The sequence below is a fragment of the Stegastes partitus genome, unplaced genomic scaffold (assembly GCF_000690725.1).
Source record: "Stegastes partitus isolate 25-593 unplaced genomic scaffold, Stegastes_partitus-1.0.2 Scaffold2317, whole genome shotgun sequence".
Taxonomy (NCBI): Eukaryota; Metazoa; Chordata; class Actinopteri; family Pomacentridae; genus Stegastes; species Stegastes partitus.
In genome coordinates this window covers 20113-43380 of record NW_007580048.1, presented here as the reverse complement: position 1 = coordinate 43380, position 23268 = coordinate 20113, and the positions used below count along the sequence as shown (strand labels likewise).

At 37.8% G+C, this 23268-nt stretch overlaps 1 protein-coding gene across 1 annotated transcript; it reads left to right on the top strand.

The window, feature by feature from the left end:
• Nucleotides 1–17976: 17976 nt before the first annotated feature.
• Nucleotides 17977–22486, top strand: cart4 (cocaine- and amphetamine-regulated transcript 4). Its single transcript, XM_008304772.1, has 4 exons — nucleotides 17977–18083; nucleotides 18170–18324; nucleotides 20794–20877; nucleotides 22113–22486. The coding sequence occupies exons 2-4, from the start codon at nucleotides 18184–18186 to the stop codon at nucleotides 22218–22220; spliced, it is 333 nt and encodes a 110-aa protein (XP_008302994.1). The 5' UTR covers nucleotides 17977–18083; nucleotides 18170–18183; the 3' UTR covers nucleotides 22221–22486.
• Nucleotides 22487–23268: the final 782 nt, after the last annotated feature.

Below are 23268 nucleotides of genomic sequence, written 5' to 3'. Positions count from 1 at the left end.
TGGGGCAGGGTTACTAATATGGACTAAAAATAAAAGTTCTTCAGTAGCAGTAAATATTTGTTAGTTGTTATAGAGCAACGTTATCGTGTCATGTCCATGTATCATGTTCAAATTAGTCCAATATTGTTTCTCTTTTAGCTCCATCTTTGGTCTCCACCAGCTCATTAGGGAGTAGTCTTTAGTGAACCCAAGAAAATCTTAGTGGACTAAAATCATACCTACACTTTAATCAATCAACTGGTTATGTAGCAAAATTGAAATCAAATTTTTCTACCTGGAGAGGTTTTTTTTTGCAAATATGACACTTCTATTGATTCAAAATTTGTAATAATGAGTTCTTTAGAAATGGTTAATGTTTGTTAGTTGTTGCTCCACAGCCACCAGGATTCACATCCAGCAGATACAGAGCAACATTATTGCTCATTTCAAGTCCAAATGAGGTCAAAATTCTCTCTTTTAGCTCTGTTTATGGTCTCCACCAGCGCCTCAGGGAAAACTGTCGACCTGTAGTGAACCAAAGCTGTAGTTACACTTCAACCAATCGATTTGTTATGGGATAAAAAAACTAAATTTTCTTGGACATGGGGAGATTTTACAAATATGAATTTGATGATAAAGACTTCTTCAGTAGCGGTTCATGTTTATTAGTTGTGACTACACAGCTACTGGCGTCCACATCCAACACATGTAGAGCAGCAATATCATTCATTTGTAGTACTGAGTTCAGTTTTTGGTGTCCTCAGGGAAATATAATGGCCTGCAGGGAAGCAAGGAAAATCCTGGTGGACTGAAATCATGTCTAATCTTCAATCAATCGACTGGTTGCAGGAAAAAGAAAATCTGCAGGTTGTATGAACTAAATGGTCCAACCTGCAGCCTTAATAGCATTAATCAATTCAAAATCAACATGAAAGGCCAGTATTTGCAGCATATTAAATCATTTGACCCAGCTTATGTTACACTAAAATGATAACGGACTCTGAGCCGACCAGAGCAACCATGTTCATATGCTTTCAACTGGTGATCACAGCACAACAACTGTTGAGGAATAAAACACAGACTCAGACTCAGAATCAGCTTACAAGTTAGCTGCTGGTTTTAGATGATCTGTCATGTTGGTTGTTGAGCTGCAATATACAATCTGCTGTTTGCAAAGTTTGCACTCGACTTTTTGTCCATTTGTTTGAACAAAATGCAACCACACCAATGTGTTCTTTGACACGGTGTCAGTTAGTTTGAACTCAACCAAACGTTAAATAGGTTGAACCCAGAAGACTCCATTAAGTTCGGCCAGTTCAAAGTAGTGAAAACGTGGTGGTGGTTTGTTACTCCTGCTGCCAAAAGTAATGAATTAATCCTAAAAGGCTGCTGATGTCGTTTTTCTCCTCATAAAAGTAACACCTGTGATTGGCAGATCATCGAGGATTTGGTTGGCTGAGAGAAAAACCACCAACCAGTTGAGTTGGATGCTCTTAATTCTTCACTTCACTTGCATGTTTTGGTGATTTGTTCAACTGTTGCTTTAATCTGGTGTAAAAGAGCAGATCTGACAGATTAAAGATTATCGCAGACTGACCTCATTCAGTGTGTGTGTGTGTGTGTGTGTGTGTGTGTGTGTTTTTATAGAGGAAACAGGAAACAGAAGCAGCAGCAGCAGGAAGTAGTTTCAGGTTCACCTGCAGAGTCCAGCAGCTGGTTTTGTGTTTGAGTCGGATGAGTTGTAGCTGCAGTTGTGTTGCAGGACACACGTGTGTCAGCGCACACATGATACATGTGAGCTAATCGCAATATACAACCGTAGAACCGCATTTATGTAGAAAAATACAGCATAAGGGGTTTTTACAGGCTAATATAATGTATAAATGATGATACTAAAAGTTTATTTCTGGCTAAACAACTCGTCGCAGCAGCAGGTTAATGGTTTCTACAGTTGGATCATTAAGTCTGTGAACATAAATCACTGAATTTATTGATCTGGTTGAAAGTAAAAGTCACTGAACACACATTTTAAGCAAGCTGCTGTGTGTTCGCTGACATCTGAGACAAGTTGATCATCAATCCTCTGAACTCCAAGAAGTTTCTGGCTGTTGGTTACTGTTACATTTTTACTCACTGTGGGATCGTTTTTCACTGCAGCATAAAGTCCTGCAGCTCTGTGGAAACAGAACAACCAGGACCAGAAGGAGAGACAACTCAGAAGTGTGTTCTGTGCAGGATGACAGAAATAATTCCACAAATAACAAAAAGAAAAAAAAAGAAAGTTGAATTTCTTCGGTTATTTTACAAATATTGGAAAAGACTGGAATTAACGTGCACCATATTTTTTCCGAAAGCCCCTGAATTTTTGTCAAATGACTGTTGGTCACAGTTGAGTCACTGATGGCTCCTCAGTTGTAAGAAAGTTCTCAGAATTTTTAGTTTTTTACAGAATCTGACTGAAGGAAATTGATCATTTTTAGAATTTGTTCTAATGAGGCATGTAGGATGAAATAAATTGAATAAACTTTAGATTTAGATGAGCAGTTCAAGGACCACTGCAAAGTTATAAATCAATTATTCTTTCTGTTTGTACAGTCTCTGGTTATAATGAACGGTATAATTGTGTTGATTTTATTTACCCACTGGACCACTTTCACAGTTCAGAGGATTAAATCAAACAGGGCTGTTTCATACAAACACAGCTCTCAGTGTTTTTAGCAGCTTGTATTATTCAAATATGTGAAATTAGAAGTTTGTAAGAACTGATTTGTAATTAAGTGTTTCTCAACCTCTGTTCTGTTTTTATAACAGCTTAGTTCATCATGTGGACACTTACAGAAATGAGGACTTTTACATTTTACAATCTAAACTCTGGTTAACTGGTGGATTAGTCGCGTGGGAACCAAGATAAGTTAAATTTAAAGAGTTCATAATTCAGAATTTAGCAGATTTATTGGGGGAAAAAAATGAAGTGCAGATAAAGCAGCTTAATCGGTTCTGAAGAAAAAAAGTTTAAAAGTGACCAAACACAAATCACAGGATTGTTCAAATAAAAGCAAATAATAACTAACTAATGACACTTTTAATTCATTTATTTTTTTTAAAAATGGCAATACAAAAACATGAATGCACAGACATATGACAGTAGCATGTTTAGTTTAGAAATGGCTACTGCAGCAGGAGGTTACAGAAATAACATTTTATTTGTTTTACATCATGCATGTGAGATAAAGACCAAATGAATCCTGCTGTTCAGGGAGGACGGATGCTCTGTGGTCTTATCAGCTGCAGGTCAGACTGACGATGTGAAACTTGGAGGATCAGCAGAAACTTTTTCCCAGGCGGAGAAGCCTGATGGATGAGGAGGAGGAGGAGATAAATCCTCAGGGATCAGGGTTCCCATCAGACTGTGACTGAAGGTTTTTCTCATCAGTCCGTCCTGATAAAGTCCATCTTCACGTCCGGGGCTGCTTTTAAATCCACCTGCTTCAGCGATCAGACAGTCAGCTCCACCTGCTGTTTGAATGAACAGACGGGGAAGGAAACGGCCGTTAGTTCAGGTTTTGTCAAAATCTGGTTATAATTTGTACTTAATGTCAACTAGAAAAGCCTTATCGACCGTACTGTCTGCTGTACGAGAGCAGCTGGATTTATGACGTCTCCTTTGAAGAACCCATTGTCTGCTCTTGATGTTCCTCCTGCAGTGTGTTTGTATAGCTGCTTTTCTGTGCCTGTAAAAGGTCTGCAAACTTACCACACCAACGGGACTTATTCTCAAAAAACTCTGCTTCTTACCTCCCAGAAATGCTTCATTTGAAGGCCAGGCTTTTCTTCTTTTACTTATCTACAGTTGTACCCGAATGTATTCATACCCTCCCATTAAAGAAGGACTAAAACATCTGTCACTGAAATAAGTTGAAATTGAAAAAAGTAATAATAAATACAAATTTAATGAAATTCCTGACATTGGTTTGGATTTGTGGTTCAACAGAAATGTATATATTTTTAAATACAAACAAAGAAGCATGATGGGACCCGTAAACTAATATTTAGTTGAACAACCCTTTGAGCCAATCACTGTAATCAAGTGTTTTCTGTAACTCTCAGCCAGACTTCTGCACCTGTTGACAGGTGTTTTGACTTCACTGCTTATCAGCAAAGAGCTCAATTTGTCTGGGACAGTTTTGTTTTTTGCTTTTTTTTAATGATTCTTTTCAACCACAATTCAAAAGCAATGTCTTATTTTACTAAACTATAATTTAATACATTTTTATTTATTATTACTTTTTCAGTTTCTAGTTATTTGAGTGACGATTGTGAATTTTGTCTTTTCTTTAATGGAAGGGTAGGAATAAATTTGAGGATGACTGTACATCATTATGCAACATATTTACGTAACGCCTGATTTAAATGTCGTTTGGCCTCAAACAAAAAATGAGTCCGACATTATTTCCACACTAGAGTCACATCTGTCAGAGCTACATCTGTCTGTACTCAGAGACCTGGGCTCACAAACCAGGGCTACTTGGCTTTCATAGGGTCAGCTGATCGATCAGAGCAGATTAAGCTTTTCAGGTATAACGTGTTTTTAAAAAAAAATTTTAATTCCCATATTGGGCCCATTTTCAGCAAATTAATGAAAGCCTCACATGTTCCCAGAAAGCGTCTTTCAGTTTCCATTTAAAATACCACAAAGATGGTTCATTTAACTGTGACTGTCGTGGTTTTAGGTCTCTTCTAGACGGACTGTCTCAGTGTCTGTAGCTGTAAAGTTCTCGCCCCCTTCAGCAGGAAAACTCTCTCTCTGTGGATAACAGCATCGACAACAGCTTCATTCCTTCTTGCAGTCTTGGACAACAAAATATATACATAAATAAGAGCAGCTTTTTTGAGAATACATCCAAATGCAGCATATGTGAGCACAGTGAGGTCCACTGAAGCACAATAATACACTCAGTCCTTGTTTATTTATTTCAAGTCACTCTTGAATGTTCCTCAGCTTTATAGTTTCCACAGAGCTCTGACTTGTTGACATCGAATCAATGCTAATAGTAGCATTAGTCAAATTAGCAGCACAGCATGCTACCACCAAAGATTTTCCAGTTATTGTGGTGACATTACCATTAAAAAAAACCACTAGATTGTTTGCTCCTCTGATGCTGGGAGTGCATGAAGACTCTTGTGATCACTCCTGCAGACAGCAGCAGAACATTTGGTGAGCTTTGCTTGTGGCTGAGAGATTTTAGAATTAGCAGAAGCAGCTTTAGAAAGTAAAATAACCCGGTAGACTGAGAGGTCAGGGGGCAGGATTAACGTTCCAGGTGGACGACTGTTGTTTTCTCAGTTTCTGCACAGAAACTGCATACAGTTCCGATCGGCCTGTGAAGCTGGCATCTAGTTGAGCAGGGAATTGAGGAATGGAAGAGTCTTATTAGGTTTATTTTACACTCCCAAGTTTTTAAGACATACAAAACATAACAAAATACATTTTTGTCCCACATGGGATCTTTGATGCCTCTAATAGAACCTAAAATCGCAATCATCAGCCTGTAAATGTTTGAAATATGGACTCTTTAAACAACAAGTCTGTGTTTGAACTCTGTTCAGCAGCAAAGTGAAAACACACTCTGGATGCAGAACACAGCCAAACACTCCCCACAGTTTCTACTGAAGGAAAAATAACTTTCATACGTGCAGACGTGGAAAAAACAAAATAAACTGGAAACATGAAGACAACCTCTCAACACATAAGAGGCTTGGTGATTCATTTCTTCTACACAAACCAGAAATCAGTCAGTAACTGAGAATGTGTCATTACACATTACAGCCAAATATTATGATGTAGATAAAGTCACTTTTACCGGCTGCACAATTTTTAAAAAATGTAATAAAAAATGTTAAATAAACATTCTGTACAATGGCCTTTTGCTATATGAGTGGTTATTCTTTTTAACACAATAAACACACAAGACACCACAAATTACTGCCACCGCAGAACTCATCAAGACAAGAAAAAGGAGGGGAAAAAAATCTAAAATTAAACTAAATATAACCATAAATACCCAGCTATCTCAACTAAAATGTGATCAATATTTGATTGAAATACTTTTATTAATATTTATTGTGGCTATCATTTAGCTACGAGGCTACAGTGCTACGTAAAGGGTACATTTAGCCTAGCTTAGCATAAACTCTGGAAACTGTTAGCTTAGCTCTAATTTCAAAGTTGTGTGTGTCTTTGCAGCCTGTTGTGTTCTGACAAACGTTAACATTACTACGTTGTGTTTTTCAGTTTGTGACGCTCAGTATTATGAAGACTTCACGCCGGCTCCAGACTACGACTCCGACTACAACGCCACCTTTGAGTACAGCTTCTACAGTGAGTCACAATGTGCCTCAGCTACCTAGTAGTGGATGAAGTTGTATAAAAATGCAAAAATGTGTAATGTTCTGTCGTCCCTCTGATCACGGATGTTTGCCGGTGTTTTCAGGTAATGCCAGCAGCGAGGACCTGGACAGATTCAGCGAGCGATTCATGGATGAGGATGAGGAGGAACAGACGGAGAAAGAGGACACAGGAGGGCAGCAGGGCCAAGAGGAAGTGACTGTTACCACGGCAACTACCAGAGGCGTCACCGTGAGGGGCGGAGTTCATGGTCGCAACGTCGCATCACCTCCTGTTTCTCTGGTGAGAAGTCAGATCAGTCGAAACTTGTACTCTGCTAGAGTTAATTTGAACCAAAGTTAATCAGTTAAACCAAACGTAACCCCAACTTCTACAACACTAACCACACATAAACCAAAATCAACTAGGTTTAGGTTAAAACATAATTGAACCAATTTTATCCCTTTCAACCAGCTGCAAGATTTGTTAAATCTCATTTAAACCTTTGTTAAACTCAAGTTGAATCTCAATTAGACCAGGTTAAATTTAAACCTCTGAAGTCACTCTCATTTTAACTTTGCTTAACCAAGTTTACAAGTTGTATCTATTTCTACCATGTTTCTGTTCTCTAAACCAGAGTTAAACCTTAATTAAAACAAAGTTTATCCTCTATTAGACCAGGTTGAATTTTAACATCAGTCAAACTCCATTAATCTTAAATTAAGTAATTCACAAGTTAAACCAGTTTTACTAATTTCTACCAGGTTTATGTTCTTTCAGTTAAACCAAATTCAAATTTTAGATTAGGTTAAACCTTAGTAAAACCCCCTTTACCTCAAGTTAAACTTGACTTAATCTAGTCCAAAAGTTAAGCCTCATACCAAAGTTAAAACCAAGTCAAACCAAAGTTCAACCTCTGTTAAACCAGACGTAGTTTAGACCTAATGAGACTCTGTTAAGATGAATTTAACTTCTTCTAACTCCAAAGTTAAACCAGTGTTACCTACAGTGTTTCTACCAGGTTTATGTCTTTTCAACCAAGTTTCACTGAGGTTGAAATTAAACCTGGTCTGACTGACGTTAAATTTGGTTCAGCTTAATCTTGTCAGAAAGATATAAAGATTCAAACCACTTTGACCAATTTCTGCTAGAAATTTTCTATGAGACCAAAGTTAGACCCCAGAGGAAGTCAGACTTTTATTAAACTACAGTTAGACCTGTTACACAGTTAAACAAAAAGTTAAAACTTTGTTAAAACATACTTAAATCGGAGGTTGCCTGCAGTTAAACCTGGCTTAAGTGAAACTTATGCCAAATTTCAGTTAAACCAGGTTTAATTGACCACAGACGCAGTTTAAACTGTGGTTTCTGGGATCAAGTTGTTGGGTTCGAGCACCAGAATCGACATGAACCTGATGATCCGGATCAAAGCGGCGGTAGGCCTGATGCTATTTATAAAAGTGCTGACTCAGCAGGTGGATTCTGGTAACAGTCGGAGTCCATCTGGTTTCTGTAAGAGGATCTGATCTGTGCAGCATCAACAACCATGACTCCAAATCTGTGTGTTGTTGGGAGTGTAAAAAGAAAAAACAAAACAAAAAACAGAATCAGTAGCAAAACTAAAAACATGAATGAAGAAAAGCTGCTCCAATAAGACAGCGATTGCATAAGAAATGATTCTATAGTCTGTTTATTCCTCTGTACAGAACTATATAATAAAAATGTTGCACAGTTCCCATGAGTGGATGTGATGATGGTGATCTGTGGTCTGCGGTTTTCAGCCTCTTTGGGATCAATCAGGCTGGTTTTCCACGATGTCTCGCAGATGAATGTGCCTCAGTGTTCACTTATTCACACCAGAACGATAAATCTCCCCGAAGCAGATCCTCCACAGAAGAGAAACAAGTTCACGAACTGGTGTCCGTCTTCGTTTTCAAACCGCAGACGTGACATTATCTGCAAAGCAGTCTCAAAATCTGATTTGTGTCTGTGCGTTCCTATTTTTATTGTTTCGGGTTGTTGTTAGAGTCTCTTTGCCCTGAGTATCACCTTTCAGGCTGCACAAAGTCTCTTCTGCCTCCTCTGGTTGGTTTGGATCCGACATACCAGCAACAATGAATCAACATATAACACATTATTTGTACAGGGACTTTGTGCAAGTTAAAGACAATCAGAAAAACCAGGTCTAACCAACTTATACTTCGATAAACCATAGTTAGTTTCAAGTTAAAGGTAAATAAACGTCCACTTTAAAGTCAAGTCCAGTTTAAGTTTAACCACTTAAGCTTTAGGTTTGACCTCAGTTAAAACAGAATTAAACTTCAGTTAAGGTCAGTTGGAAATTAAACATTTTCTTTCCTGTTTTTTTGCCTCTCAGGCTGTACATAGTCTGTTCTGCCTGCTCCGGTTGGTTTGGTCGGTCTTGCCAACAACAATCAATCAATAACATATTATATGTACAGAGATTAAGTACAAGTCAAAGGTGACCAGATAAACCAGGTCTAACCAACCATTAAACCAAAGCTGGTTCTCCTTCGGGTTGATTTTTAAGCCAAAGTTAAATAAATGTCAACCTGACGTACGTTAAAGTCAGGTTTAGGTTTAACCTCAGTTGAACCTCAGATAATTCAAAGCCAAACCCACTTTAGGTTTGACTTCACTTAAACTCAAAATTAAACTTAAGTCAAGGTCAGCTAGAAATGACACTTTCAATGCCCTGAGTTTTTCCTCTCAGGCTAAACTGTCCATACAGGTTAGAGCAATTCAAAGTGTTTTAAGACAGCTATTTAAAAAAAACAAAATCATTAAAAATTAGGTTCCCACAGTCTCGCTGTGGGAACTCGCCTCCCTTTAATGGAAAAGCAACAAATGTAAATCATCTATTTATAGTTATGAAGAGTTGTTTTAAGGACACTGACTATGTACCAGGACTGGATGTATATCACTGTGATCAGTGTGTGATTGTTGATCCAGATGTTGTTAACAGCATTAGTGTCAGTGATGAACATCTGCAGTGACACAAACCTTCCTCTCAGGTGAACCAGAGACCAACAGCGACACCTGGTGGCGTCAAACAGACACAACGAATGACCTCAGACTGAACACAAGCTGCACAAACTACCTTCAGAAACACAGCGAACTGAACACCAATAAAACTGCAGCATGGTCAAGAATTAACATCATGTTATATCAGGTCAAAGCAGTAATATTTCATTTTAATGGCTCATATACAGCAGATAAAAACACCTCATGGTTTAATTCTGTGAAGCTGCCAGCAAGAGGCGCTCACTCGACACTAAATATAATTCATGCGGCGTTGGAAATCAGTGATGGTTGGGTTGTTTCAACAGAGGTGCAGGACTTTATACTCCAGTGAAAAATGAACCTATAGTAAGTAAAAATGTGACAGGACTGAAAAAACTGTGGGGTTCAGAGGGTTTTAACTGGATCAACTGATGGTGTGTTTACTGTCTGCAGGAAATCCGAACGCTGGTCTGGACTCTGATTATCCTGATGGTGCTGAACTTACAACAGCTGTGACACACAATGTGACACACACACACACACACACTGAGCAGGTGAGACACACACACACACACACACACACATGGATCAGCAGTGTGGTTCTGATCCAGTTCTAACGTTTTCTGATTCAAATGTGGACTTCAGGGTTTACAGGAACTTGAACATCAATTCAAACATTCAAACTGTATTTAAACTCTGAGTGCAGTGAAGTACAGAGGCCTCATTCACATTAAAAACATTCATTTGAGAATTTAAAACAAGAGAATCAACTAAAACAATGACAGCTGCAAGTAAAATAAGATCAAATTCACAGTTGAGCTAAAGATAGAAGTTAGTCAAGCTTCGGATCGGAGACTTGAGCACAACGTCTGATATCAATGGAATCCAAATTTTTTAATGGTAAATTAATAAAAATAGTCATTGAAAACTAATTAATAAGTATAATCAGAAAATAAATAAAGAATAAATATGACAGTTCGAGGAATGTAAGAGAAAATTCAATGTTCAGGTTAATAAACTGTCAGTTCAGGCTGCTATTAATCATTTCTTACTTTAGATCATTTATATTTCGAATTAGTATTGATTGACGTTTTATTTTATTTTATTTTTTATCAAACTGACCAAAAAGAAAAACACTTCTTGGAAGCAGAAGTACTAAACAAGCTGGTGTTCCTCAGCTTTCTATCACATCACATGACCTTCTTCAGCAGCAGATTCAGTGGAAACGTTTGGGTTTCAAACTCTCTCCAGAAGTCCTTGAACTGCACTGAAAACATGAGCATGAATCTGCTGATGAAGACCATGTGATGTGGTTGAAATCTCCAGAAAAGCAGTTTGTTTCATTAAGCTTTGTTGTGTTTGTCTGGAACATTGAGACTATGAAGCATTTTTAGGTGATTATGTGTAGAAAGTTTTGCTTCAAACAAAAGCTTCTCTGTGTTTTGTGTCAGACTCGAGGATTAAAACCTTCAGACTAATAATAAACTCTGACTGCGAGTCTGTTTCTGCTGCTGCTGACATTTAGAGTACAAACTATCAGATGAAAGCTGCTGAATAAAAACTGACTCACACAAAAGTTTCCCTGCTGTCAGGATAAAAGGTTTTTACGAAGCGTCTTCATTCGCAGGGCGTCAAATACGCCATTTAGTCGAAGCCGCCGACGTCTCAGAGATACGCTCGAGGTGTCCTTTGGCTGCAACATTCGTCAATATTCAACACTGATATATGAGAGTTTTTTTTTCCATCTGGGAGGCTGAGATTCTGTGGGATCATTATCTGTTCACTTATTTTCATTTCATTTTGTGACTCGAGTCTTGTTTTTATCTGCTGTTTGGTTACGTTTGGGAAAAGATTCTGGTTTGGGTTAAAATACACCCTTTCATGATCACATGTTTACTTCTCGTTGCCTGAAAAACAGCAACAATGACGACACCAGCAGAAAGCATTTGGACCTTTGGCATCTTTCTATGTTCAAAGGTTTTTATAAGATTTTTAAACTACCTGCATTTTAAGAAATGATGCTAAAGTGCATTCAAGGACTTCTTGTATTTGCTCTGTTCCATGTGAAATCTGACGCATGAATCAGTCATAAAACTTAAAGTAAAGAGATTAAAACATCGGCTGTGTACAAAGTGTTGAGGAGTCTTTAGCCTTCCTCATATTAATGTATCAAACCAACATGTTTTCAACACTTATTTTCTCGGTTTGAGCTCTTTTCGCTGTTCTCCTGCAGGAGTTTCATGGCTCCGACCACAAAGTTGGCTCCACCTGCTGTTTACATTCCCATAAAATAAATTTATTTTGATGATTTTCTTCAAATTATTTAAAGCGTGTTTACATACAGTGCTGTAGCTGATATGTGGCGTTCCTCAAGGCTCCATCATTAGTCCTCGACTTTTTAACATTCCATTTAGACCAGGGATGCACAATATCAGATAAAACTGGTATTGTGATATTTAGTTTTTCTGATATAAAATAAAATCAGGAATTTTCACCAGATGACTTAATTAACTTCATTTAATGATAATTATTCTAGAATGATTGGGGTGGAGGGAGTGCATCTGCATCAAAAATAATACAAAAGCTGAAATCCGACTTTTTACTGTGAACACTTTTCTAAATGATCTTTTTGCTTTAGATTAGATTCAGATCTGACTTTGCACTCATCATATGGAGCTTTGTGGTGTTGATTTAAATAGTCGAACAGATTAGTTATGTTGCCTCGTGTAGTGGTTTTAGTTATCATCATAGTTTCTGTTGCCAAAAGTTCCACATAACTGACTAGCAACAAAACGATAATAATGATTTCTTTGATCAATATTTAATATATATCTTGAAGATTGTGATCAATGTTTCTTTTATTCTGCCGATTTATTTATGTTGCATTTCTTTTGGGAACCAAATCTTCCTTTTTCTCTCTCATTTATGGCCTGTCTCTTTTAACTAAGGTTTAAAACAAAAACTCAGTGTATCCAAGAACCCTGAAATCAGAGCAAAGCATTTTGTTATATCAAGCAGATAAAGAGATAACAGGTTGTACCATGATGAGTTAATTTACCTCATCGCAGTGTCTGTACTGCAACAATATATTGTGCAGCTCCAATTTACATCATTATTGACATTTATTTGCATGTCTGCAGTGTGAAAATACGTATTTGTGATCATATTCACACAGCAGGGGATGATGGGCATAAAGTAATATTTTCTTAAGATGATTTTCCCTAAAATTAGTTCAAATTTGCACTAAGTTTGGTTGGAAGTTGGACTCGTTATTTGTTCTGTGTTTTTATCGAATTGTTTTGTGTTTTCTAGTCAGGTGTGCCATCACCTGACCCGAGGTGGGCGGAGTCACTTTGACCTCAGCAGAGAGTGAGCCCCTCCCCCGTCCTAAACATGGCTGCCCAGGTGGACCTCAGCCAGTCACAGACCTTCTTTTTTTCAGCAGTGGAGCTCTGAACTCATAAAGCAGATGAACTTTGTCTCACATGGAATCACATTTAAACACCTGAAGATGGCAGAGAGACGACAGGACCGAGGTCTCCACGCCAACATTTGACCACATCTGCTGGTAATACATATGGAGGTTTATTTATGCCAACACTACAGAGTCCACCTGTCTCCCAGAAATTACATTTCTATTCTTAATAGCAAGTTAAAGTTGTCTATTCATGAAGGAATTATGTTAGTTGACACATTTGTTACTTTGCAAAAACATTGGCACCAAATGCCGTCAGACCATTTGTATTTCCTACTAAAATACTCAACCTTGCCCTTCAACATCCACAAGATTTGATTTAATCGTACATTTGTGAGAAATTTGTACCACTTAACACAAACTGATTCAGGCTCTCCATCCTCCATGTTGAGGCCCCGTTTTTGTTTCATGACCTCAGCTGTTGCTTTTATTGTTTTTTGTGAGGTTTGTGTGCCATTTGCCTCAATTATTGCAAATAATTACAGAAAACCTGAGGGGAGGTTCTGCTAATGATTTCTTCAGAGAAGAACTGCAAGTCTGCAACCAATCAATGAATACAGATTTTCTGACTATTGATAAAAGACCTTCTGATTCCCAAATGACACGCGTGAAAAAATAATTATTTGCGTGTCCAACAATAACAAACCTAAACAGCTTATTGTTGTAGAAAATTTACATTAAACCATATTCAGCATCATTCCTAAGACTAAACGTTTGTCAGGAGTCTGAACCTGTTCAGTCCTGATCTTTGTGCCCTCCATCCACCCCAACATCCTCCTTCCAGCTGGCAATGCCTTTCCACGGAAGCAGTTTGAGGGTGGCTTTAGGGTTGGTACGAAACCTTGAACCAGTTCTTCCACAGCCAAAAATACCAACCAGGAAACTGGTTCCACTGCACCACAAAAGCTTTGGGTCTCAGTGGCCAACAAGACCAACTAAAACTATGCAACCGCCATGTTTAACCCTCTGAACCCCAAGCAGTTTCTGGATGCCTATGGCTCCTGTCACGTTTCTACTCACGGTGGGCTCAGGTTTCACTGCAATATAAAGTTCTGCATCGCTATGGAAACAGAACAACCACGACTAGAAGGTGAGAGAACTCAGAAACGCCTCCTGTGTAGTATGACACAGTTCTAATGCCATAAATAATAGAAAAAGCCATAACTAAAGTTCAATTTCTTCTATTGTTTAGTTTATATAATAAAATAAATGAAAATATAAATAGATTTAACATGTACAACATTTTTCCAAGCGCCCACATATGCTACCAACATAAAAGGTGAAACTACAGACTATAGATATTTTTGTTCTTCTGTTTGTTTCTGTTGTACACACAGCCTGCAGTTCAACCAAATGGTTCACAACTGAGTCATTAATAACTGAATTTTTAGTTTTTTACAGACTCTGGTGAGGGCAAACAATGTATTTTTAGGATATTTTAAAAAAAAAAAAGGAACATAGAATAATGAAATTTTAATGAAATATCCTGATTTTTAAGCTTAGATGTGATAAATTTTCTAGACAGACAGTTGTCACAGATGATTCTCTCACAGTTTCTGGCTGATGAATAGTGTTATTTTGGAGATATTTTTTTTTTCTTGACTTCCAAACCCAACAACAGGTTTTGGGGTTCCGATGATTAAACAGAGCTGAAAGATAAATATTAGAAATGTGTTTTTAGGATGAAATCAACGACTGAACTCTGTAGTTTTGTTGTAAATGAACTTTCTATTCGGGTGTCGACAGATTCTGACGGTGAAGACATTTTTTTTTTATTTTTTTTAACAATCCAGATCATCTAAACTATGAGCACATGAACGTCCTGTTGTGTCTGTAAATGTGATTTTTTTTCTCTCTCTTAGCTTGATTTTATTTTACAAACTTCACTCCTCCACAGTTTATCTTAAACATTTTCACACGTGCAGTTTCAAGGTGAATAAAACACCAGCACTTTGCCAACGAGCAGCACTTATTGTTTTATTTAGTTCTGTTGTTCTGTAGCGAAAACAAGCGTTGGAATAAAGATATATGATAAAAATGATTGGAAATGAACCTGGGCTGTTGCATCAAAAATAATGTCAGTTTATATTTTAAAACATTTGCCACCTTGTCCTGTCAAATTAAAAGCCCGTCCATCATTTTGTCATAAAGTTTTATTAGACAGATAGAATCTAAATGTTTATTTTGATATTTTAAAACTGCAAAAACAACAACAGCAGCAGGAGATTAAAAAAAGCACAAGAAACACTTTTAAAATGGTTTTTATGCAGTAAAAACAGAAAAAAAAACTAAAGAATGTGACAGAAAAACTTCCAGAACAATTTGAACAGATGTTGTTCATTTGCTTTATTGTTTATATTTGTTTGTGTTTTGCAATAAAATATAGAAAAAAATTATCACCAGCTTCTTGTTCAGCGTTTTCTTTAACGTCTACAACACTAGTTGGTGGTTATTCTGCATCTTTTGTGGTCATTTGCATTTAATTTTGATCATTTTACATCTTTTTTTGTGTTGTTTTTTTGTGTGTGTGTCACATTTTGTTTGGTTGTCATCTTTTTTTAGTTGTTTTACCTCAAGGTTTGGTTGTTTCACATCTTGTTGTGATTGTGTGCCTTTAGTTTTGATCATTTTACATCTTTCTCTGGGGGTTTTGCATCACATTTTGGTAGTTTTAAATCTTTTTTTTTTATTGTTTTGCGTCACATTTAGGTAGTTTTATATTGCTTTTTTGATTGTGTTGTCACATTTTGGTTGTTTTGCACATTTCTGTCATTGTTTGCTTTAAACTTTTATCTTTTAGTGGTTGTTTGTGTTTAGCTTTGTGTTGATTTATTCATTTGCTGATGACTGTGTGATATTTTGTCCTCCACACAAAGATTACATTCGGTGCTACAACAGAAAAAACGGGACTAACAACCAGCTAATCTGAAAACTTCAGCTCTTCATGTTTGCTGGTGTGAATCTGACAGAAGATGTAATGAAGTCAGTGTGACTCCTTCACTACGTCTGCAAGAAAGCCTCCAGTTTCACACGTTGTGGTTTATTTCTGGTGTTTGCTGTGTGACGAGGTTTGATCGTGATCGGAGGTGTCTGTTAGCGAGGACAAGTCCGTCGGTGTCAAAACTCACGGAGAGTGTTGAGAGAACGAGGTGACGGACGCCTCGGGCTCAGCGGTTATTTCAGTCCAGGAGGAATCTGCACGAAACCACAAACCTGCCGAGAAATGATACTGAAATAGTTTTTAGCGTCTGAACGCAGAAGCAAGGACGACGTGTCCACAGTCGGGAGGACAAGACCGGAACATGTCTTTGTCCTTCTGCTTCACCCTTTAAACTGCAAGTACAAGAACATCGTTAACACAGAAATGTCCTCACAGTGCAGACATATCCTTTTTTTTTCTTTTTTTGCAGAATGTCCTCACACAGCAGAAATGTCCTTCTGATGCAGAAACGTATTCCTAATGCGGAATTTTCCTCACAGCATGGAACGTTCTCACAGTGAAGAATGTTCTTACAGTGCAAAAATGTCCTCTGAGTGTAGACATGTCCCCAGAGAGCAGAAAAGTTCTCACAGTCCAGATTTGTCCCCACGGTCTAGACATGTCCTCCTAATGTGGAAATGTCCTCATAGAGTAGAACTGTCCTGATCATGTAGACGTGTCCTCCTCATGCAGAAACATGGTCATGGTGACGTTTTCCAACTGAAATGCGTCCACACAGAGTCGAACACACACTCTGAGGATGAAAGGTGCGTTTGATGTTTTTGTGACCTTCAGTGAAAGTCGTCTGTCGGCAGATAAAACTGAGACACAACATCAGCAGCAGCACCGAAACTCACACTCTGAGTTTGTGTCTCTGTGACGACAAACTGTCCCAATAAACACGATAAAGCATGACGTGTCATGAAGTGTTTTAGTTCTTATGCAGTTCGTCTATGCCTCAATTTGCTTATTTGATTTTTTTTTTGGTAGTTGGTTTCTGTCACATTGTGATTGTGTTTTGTCTTTGTGGTTGTTTTGGGTCCTATTTCTGTAGTTTTATATCTTCTTGTGGTTGTTTTTTGTCTCATTTCGGTCATATTTCATCTTTTTGTGGTTGATAGCATTTTATATGGGCTGTTTTGTGTCCAATTTTGATCTTGTCACATCTTTTTGTGACTGTTTGTGCCTCATTTTGGCCATTTGACATGTTTAGTGGGTGTTCACATTTAATATTGGGTTCTTTGTGTCACATTTTGATCCTTATACATCGCTTTGTTGGTTGGTTTATGTCTCATTGTTGTTATTTTTACCTTTTTTTTTTGTTTGTTTTTTGCTTCTTTTTGTTTTTTTTGCATGTTTTGATGGTCGTTTGCATTTTGTTTCCGTCATATTAACAATCAGTANACAGATACAAACTGACCACAATGAGACACAAAACACTCAAAAACTGACCACACAATCACTACAAAGACATGCAATCGACCACTAAGACTAATTAAAAAAAGGACTCCAAAGAGACGCAAATGTACTGAAAAGAGGCAAAAAAAAAAAGCTCTCAGACGGACACTAAAAGATCACAAAGAGACACGAAACTTTGGTTTAGAGACACAACATGATCACAGAGACGACAAAAGATAAAAAACTATCAAAACGACAGCAAAGAGACTAAAAAAGGAGCACGACCAATGTGGCCACGAGGTCATTGTGTGTCTTTCAGGTGTGTTGTTTCTTGTTTTAAAGGGGGAGGGGCTCATTGATCTGTAATTAGAGCAACTTTAGCTCGTTAAGCGGTGAACTCGCTGATGGAGACGCATTAGAGGACGCGTGACCTGTCGATTAAAGACAATGATGAGGAGTCGCTCCTCCGACCTTCAGCTCTGAGTCACCACGCGACCTCTGACCTCTCAGGTGTTTCCACGACGACGCTCAGCATCGACCTGTTTAATATTAACTCGGAGACGCACCATCAATCACAGCGCCGCGCGTCCACCGGCTTTATCTGATGAGCTGAATACATGAATAATCTGTGAGCGGGCGGCAGGAGGAGGAGGAGGAAGGTGAGGAGGAGGGTGAGGAGGGTGAGGTGGTATAAATAGAGGAGGGGGAGACAGCAGAGCTCATGAGGAGGAAGAGGGAGACGAAGGACGAAAGAGAAGAAGCTGCTGGAGACTAAGCTGCCTGAAGAAGAAGAAGAAAACCCTCCACGGAGTTCCTGCAGGATCTTTATCTGTTTCTGTAAAGTGAGTTCATGCAGAACTTCATTCACTTTTTAACACTTTTTAGCCGAGCATGTGGTCAGACAGTGTAAACTCTCTGTTCCCTCCAGGTGTGTCCACGACCATGGAGAGTGTGCGAGCCGTCGTCTACCTGTCCGTCTGTCTGTCCGTGCTGACGTCGCTCTGCCAGGGTCAGAGGTCGGCCGACAGCCAGCTGCCGTCGGCGCCGGACGAGTCGATCCTCGGACTCACGACCAACGAGCTGGTGAGTCGCCTGTCCACGTGCAGGCTTTTATTCTGAAAGTCTTTAATTAAGTTCTGATGGTAAAACAAGAGAACTTTGCACAAATCAGATATTATCTACTCATAAAGTAGTAAATTATAACTATGACAGAGGGTTAATAAATCCGTTACAAAATAAAATCAATAAAATGTTTTTGTGTCAGATTTTATTTAAGAATTTTAAGATATCGAACTGTGACAAAGATATAAATGATGCTTATGCTTGTGCTGGAAATGTGGCTAAATTAGAACAAACAAAAGCGGCAAATTAACACAATAGAAAATAAAGGATGAGAGGTGGCTGACGAGTAGAAATAAGAAAACCTCAAAGTTTAAGTAATAAACGAGGTCAGACTGGGACTCTGTTGCTAATTAAAGTATTAAAATGCAACCGTATGAAAAAAATGATTTAAGTGGAAAGTTCGTCAAATGGAACCTATTTACAGAAAGAAAAGACTTTTAACCACATTTTAATTGATTTTGAACCAGTTAAGACGTCTCATCTAACTTAAAGGTGATTAAAGGTCATTAAGCGATGAAGGATGCTGAATTGGTTCATTTTGTTGTAATGGAGGAGGTCAGAAAAGTCAAATAAGAGTTAAATTATAAGTAATTACATCATTAATGATGGTAGTGACACAGCAAATGAGTATTAATTAACAGTTAACTAATGAAGATGTGAACCCAGTCAGAAGATGAAGAACTTTTATGCAAACATTTAAACTGACATACTGAAATAAATCCATTAGAATTAGTTGAAATGTTGCTAAATGAAGGTGATTAAAGAAGAGTTAGTTATCTTGAAATTAACATTGCAATTAAATTCCAATTAATGTGGTAAAATGGTGAATTTAGACAACAAATAATTGCGCGAAAAGACCACATTATCAAACTGTGGGAAATTAGGATTATAATTAAAACGTAACAGATACATAATTAAAACGGTTTAATGACACAAAAATAAAATCAATTAAGATGGAAATTGTCAGTAAAAACTAATAGTGTGGATAAAATGTTTAAACTACAGATGGTTACAGTTAAAATCAGACATGATGAGAAGTTATTGCAAATAATGAAACTGTTAATTAGGGTTCAGAAGGCCGATAATTAAGGTGATTAATGAAGGTCACATTAGAACAATGAAGTGATGAAGGAGCTCAAACTTCATCAGAAAACAGCTAAAAGTTTATCTGCTACTATTTAGAATAAAGGTCAGTTGTGTTGAATGAAGTCAGTCGTTGGATCCTGGTCAGCTTAAAGGTCATCAAAGGTTATTAAAGGTCACAGCAGTCGGACTGTCTGAGGCACCGAAACACCAACAAAAGTCCAGCGATGTTTCTGAGGATTTAAGAAAAAATAAAACGATGAAGACAACGAAAATGATAAAAAGAATAAAATGAATTAAAATGCTAACTACCACAATAAATAATAGAGAAACTGAAATAGTTTAGCTAAATAATTTCTGATTATAATTAGTTTGGCAGCCAGAATGTAAAATATCAAAATGAATATCTGTGGAATAACTGATCAGTTGTTTGGGAAGAAATTATTTGAATATTCGGTACTTTTCTGTTTTATTGTCGCTGTTTTTATTTATTTATTGCTCTCATTTTGGCTTTCACAGAACAGTGACGTTGTTTTTCATCATTTTCTGACATTTTATTTTCTGAAGAATCAGCCAAGTACCAATAAAAGTGGCTGTCAGGCATTTGGAGATGAAAATAATTGTTAGTCGCAGCATCACAGTTCCTCTGTGGAAGAAACTTACAACCTTATGTGATGTTTTTTTTATCTGTTAATGAACTGAAACGCACAAAAAAATCTTGATGACACAACTTTAATGCAGATTTAAATAATTTAGGGTGAATTTGTGCATTTTAGTCTCCACAACCTGCTTGTCACCTGCACTTTACCCACCTGTAGACACAAAGTGAAGCTTTAATTCTTACAACTGAGACAAAAGCGGGGTGACCTACGGCTCAACGCTGCACCTGAACGCCTCTTGTTGTGTTGACGTTAACCAGCTGTTTGTTAAACGGATGAAAACTGATGCAGATTGTGTAACAGCTCTGTTGTTGACTTTGAGGCTGAGACAGAAAACAGACGCTTCAAACTCGAGTTTCATTTCTGACAGCATGAAACAGGAAACCACTGATCTGTGTGTGACACATGCACAGTTAGAGTGTAAATACAACGTATACAACAACACACATTCTCACAGGACGTGTATCTGTGTGACCAGCTGTTTGTTTTACTGTATGTCTGTGTGTATTTGTGTTTTCATTTGTTATTGTGTGTCTGTGAGTGAGTTTCTTTTAACAAGTGGCTGTGTGTATTTTCTTTGCCTGTGTTTTTGAACTTGTTTCCACTGTGTGTGTGTGTGTGTTTGTGTGTCTGTGTATAAACTTGTTTCCACTGTGTGTGTGTGTGTGTTGTGTGTCTGTGCGTGCAGGCTGAAGCTCTGCAGGGTCTCCTGGATGAAGCCGACAGCAGAGTCGCACTTTCTGTGGAGAAGAAAGCCAGCGTCATCCCGCGGGTGAGAACATCTTCCTATTATTATTATTATTATTATTATTATTATTATTATCAGTTGTAATATATAATAATGGGTCTAATCTAAATCTCATAAGAATTTTTAAAAATGCAAAAAAGCAAAAAACTGTGATGGTAAAAAACAGTGCAAATTTCTATGATATTAATAGTGATATGATGTGAGGTTGTAGCTGTTCGCTGTTTTCTACATATTTTAGCCTATTGTAGCTTGTAGAATAGTGGTCAGTATTCTTAGAATGACAGCACGATAGCTTCAGGTGTCATATTCTCAGATTAGTACTGTGTTACCGTCAGTTAGCATGAGGTTCATATTCCCAGATTATTAGCACATTAGCTTCAGTTAGCCTAAAATTCACACTGTCAGATTAGTAACACAGTAGCTTCAGTTGGTCACCAATTTGTATTCTCCATTGCATGTTAGCTTCAGTTAGCCTGTGTTTTCTATTCTTAGATTAAAAGCGTTTTAGCTTCATATAGCCCGAGAGCCATGTTCTCAGAATAATGGCATATTCACATAGCCTGAGATTTATATTCTCCAGTTGATAGCATGCTACCTTCATTTAGCCTGAGGTTAATGTTATGTTTTAGATTAACAGTGAATTAGCTTCAGTTAGCCTGGCATTCATATTCTCAGATTAAGAGCATGTTAGCCTTAGTTAGCCTGTCAGACTAATAGCACATTAGCTTAATTTAGCGTATTATTTATTTTCTCCATTTAATAGCGTAATGGCTACCGTTGGCCTGACTTTGTTATTCTCAGATCTAAGTTTTGCTTAGCTTTTCATTCATATTGTTAGACTAATAGCATGTTAGCTTAATTTAGCGAGAGATTTATTGTTCTCATGTTGTTTGCATGTTGTTATTAGCACACATTTTTGTACTAATAACCTCAGAAAAATGAAGAAGACTTGTTAATTGGTTGGGAGAAACGATTTACATCTTGTCCTGTCTTATTAGCCAATAGGGATGAACACACTAAGACACGCCCACACGAGAACTTTAGAACTGAGAGGTTAATTAAAGTGAATGCTATAGAGAAACCCTGTTTAATTAAAGATCACATGTAGCACTCTGTATACTGTTAGTGTGATCTGCAGTTGAGCTCATTTTTTGCTTTCATTTTATGTATTTTTGTTTGATTCTTGTGAGTTGTGTCCAGTAGTTTTCAAAAGCAATTTAACTCATCATAATTAATTGAACCCTGTCTGTCTCCTTCAGTGTGACGTTGGCGAGCGCTGTGCGATGAAACATGGACCTCGGATTGGCCGACTGTGCGACTGCCTGAGAGGGACGGCCTGCAACACCTTCTTCCTGCGCTGCTACTGAACACACACCTACACACACATACACACACACACCTACACACACACACACACACACACACACACACACACACTAGTGCTTTCATGCTTGTGAGGACATAACACCGAACCAGGTCTGACCACTGTCCTCACAAAGATAGAAGCAGACACTGTCACACACACTAACACACACCTGGCTGTCTCTCTGCATGTTTGTGTCTTTGTGTTAAGATTTCAGTGTCTGCCCTTCAGATTCATTTATTTTTGTTAATAAAGACTCTTCATAAAGCTGCACGGCTCCAAAGACGTCTTGATTTAAGCCGCTCATCCACCTGTCGAAGCCTCATAAGACCTTCAGAACAGGTTTTCTGTTTAACGATGGTCTGCTATCAATTTTTTTATTATTTTTTTTAAATAAAGAAAAAACTAACATTTTTAATAAGAGTCTGCTGGGTGAACATCACTAAGAGCAGTCTTGTTATTCCTACTCTAACTTGATGGTGACAGTGCTGTGTTGCGTTTCCAATGCCTAAATCAAGACACAGAAGATCCAGAAGTTTGTCTGTCTGGCTTATTGTCACAGTAAGATGATGTTGCAGCACCTGTGCATCTGTTTTAGCGCAAAACTTCAAAGTTGTAAAATGACTATCAATTATACTAACTGCACATATTGTATTAAAAATATATTTTCACTGTAATTTTACTTCTCTATATGACAGAAAGATGTCATGGTGGTGAATAATCTATACAAGCATACAGCAAATTATAAACAGAAGAGGACCCTGAATGGATCCCTGAGGAACTCCAAACCTCATTTTAGCTTAAGGAGAAACAAAATAGGTCATATAAACACAGAAATATCAATTTTTTGTTGGTACATTCCTCTGCAGAATAGAAAGGAGAAACATGACTTCCAAACGCTAATGGAGGCTAAGTCTTTAGTTTGTCCAGAATCAGAACAGCTCCCACAGACACAAATGCTAGAGACGCCTCATCCGTCCATCTGAGCTGGACAGACCACAGAAGAGTGCTGCTTGGTGCAACAAACAGGCTGCAATAATCACAAGAACCTA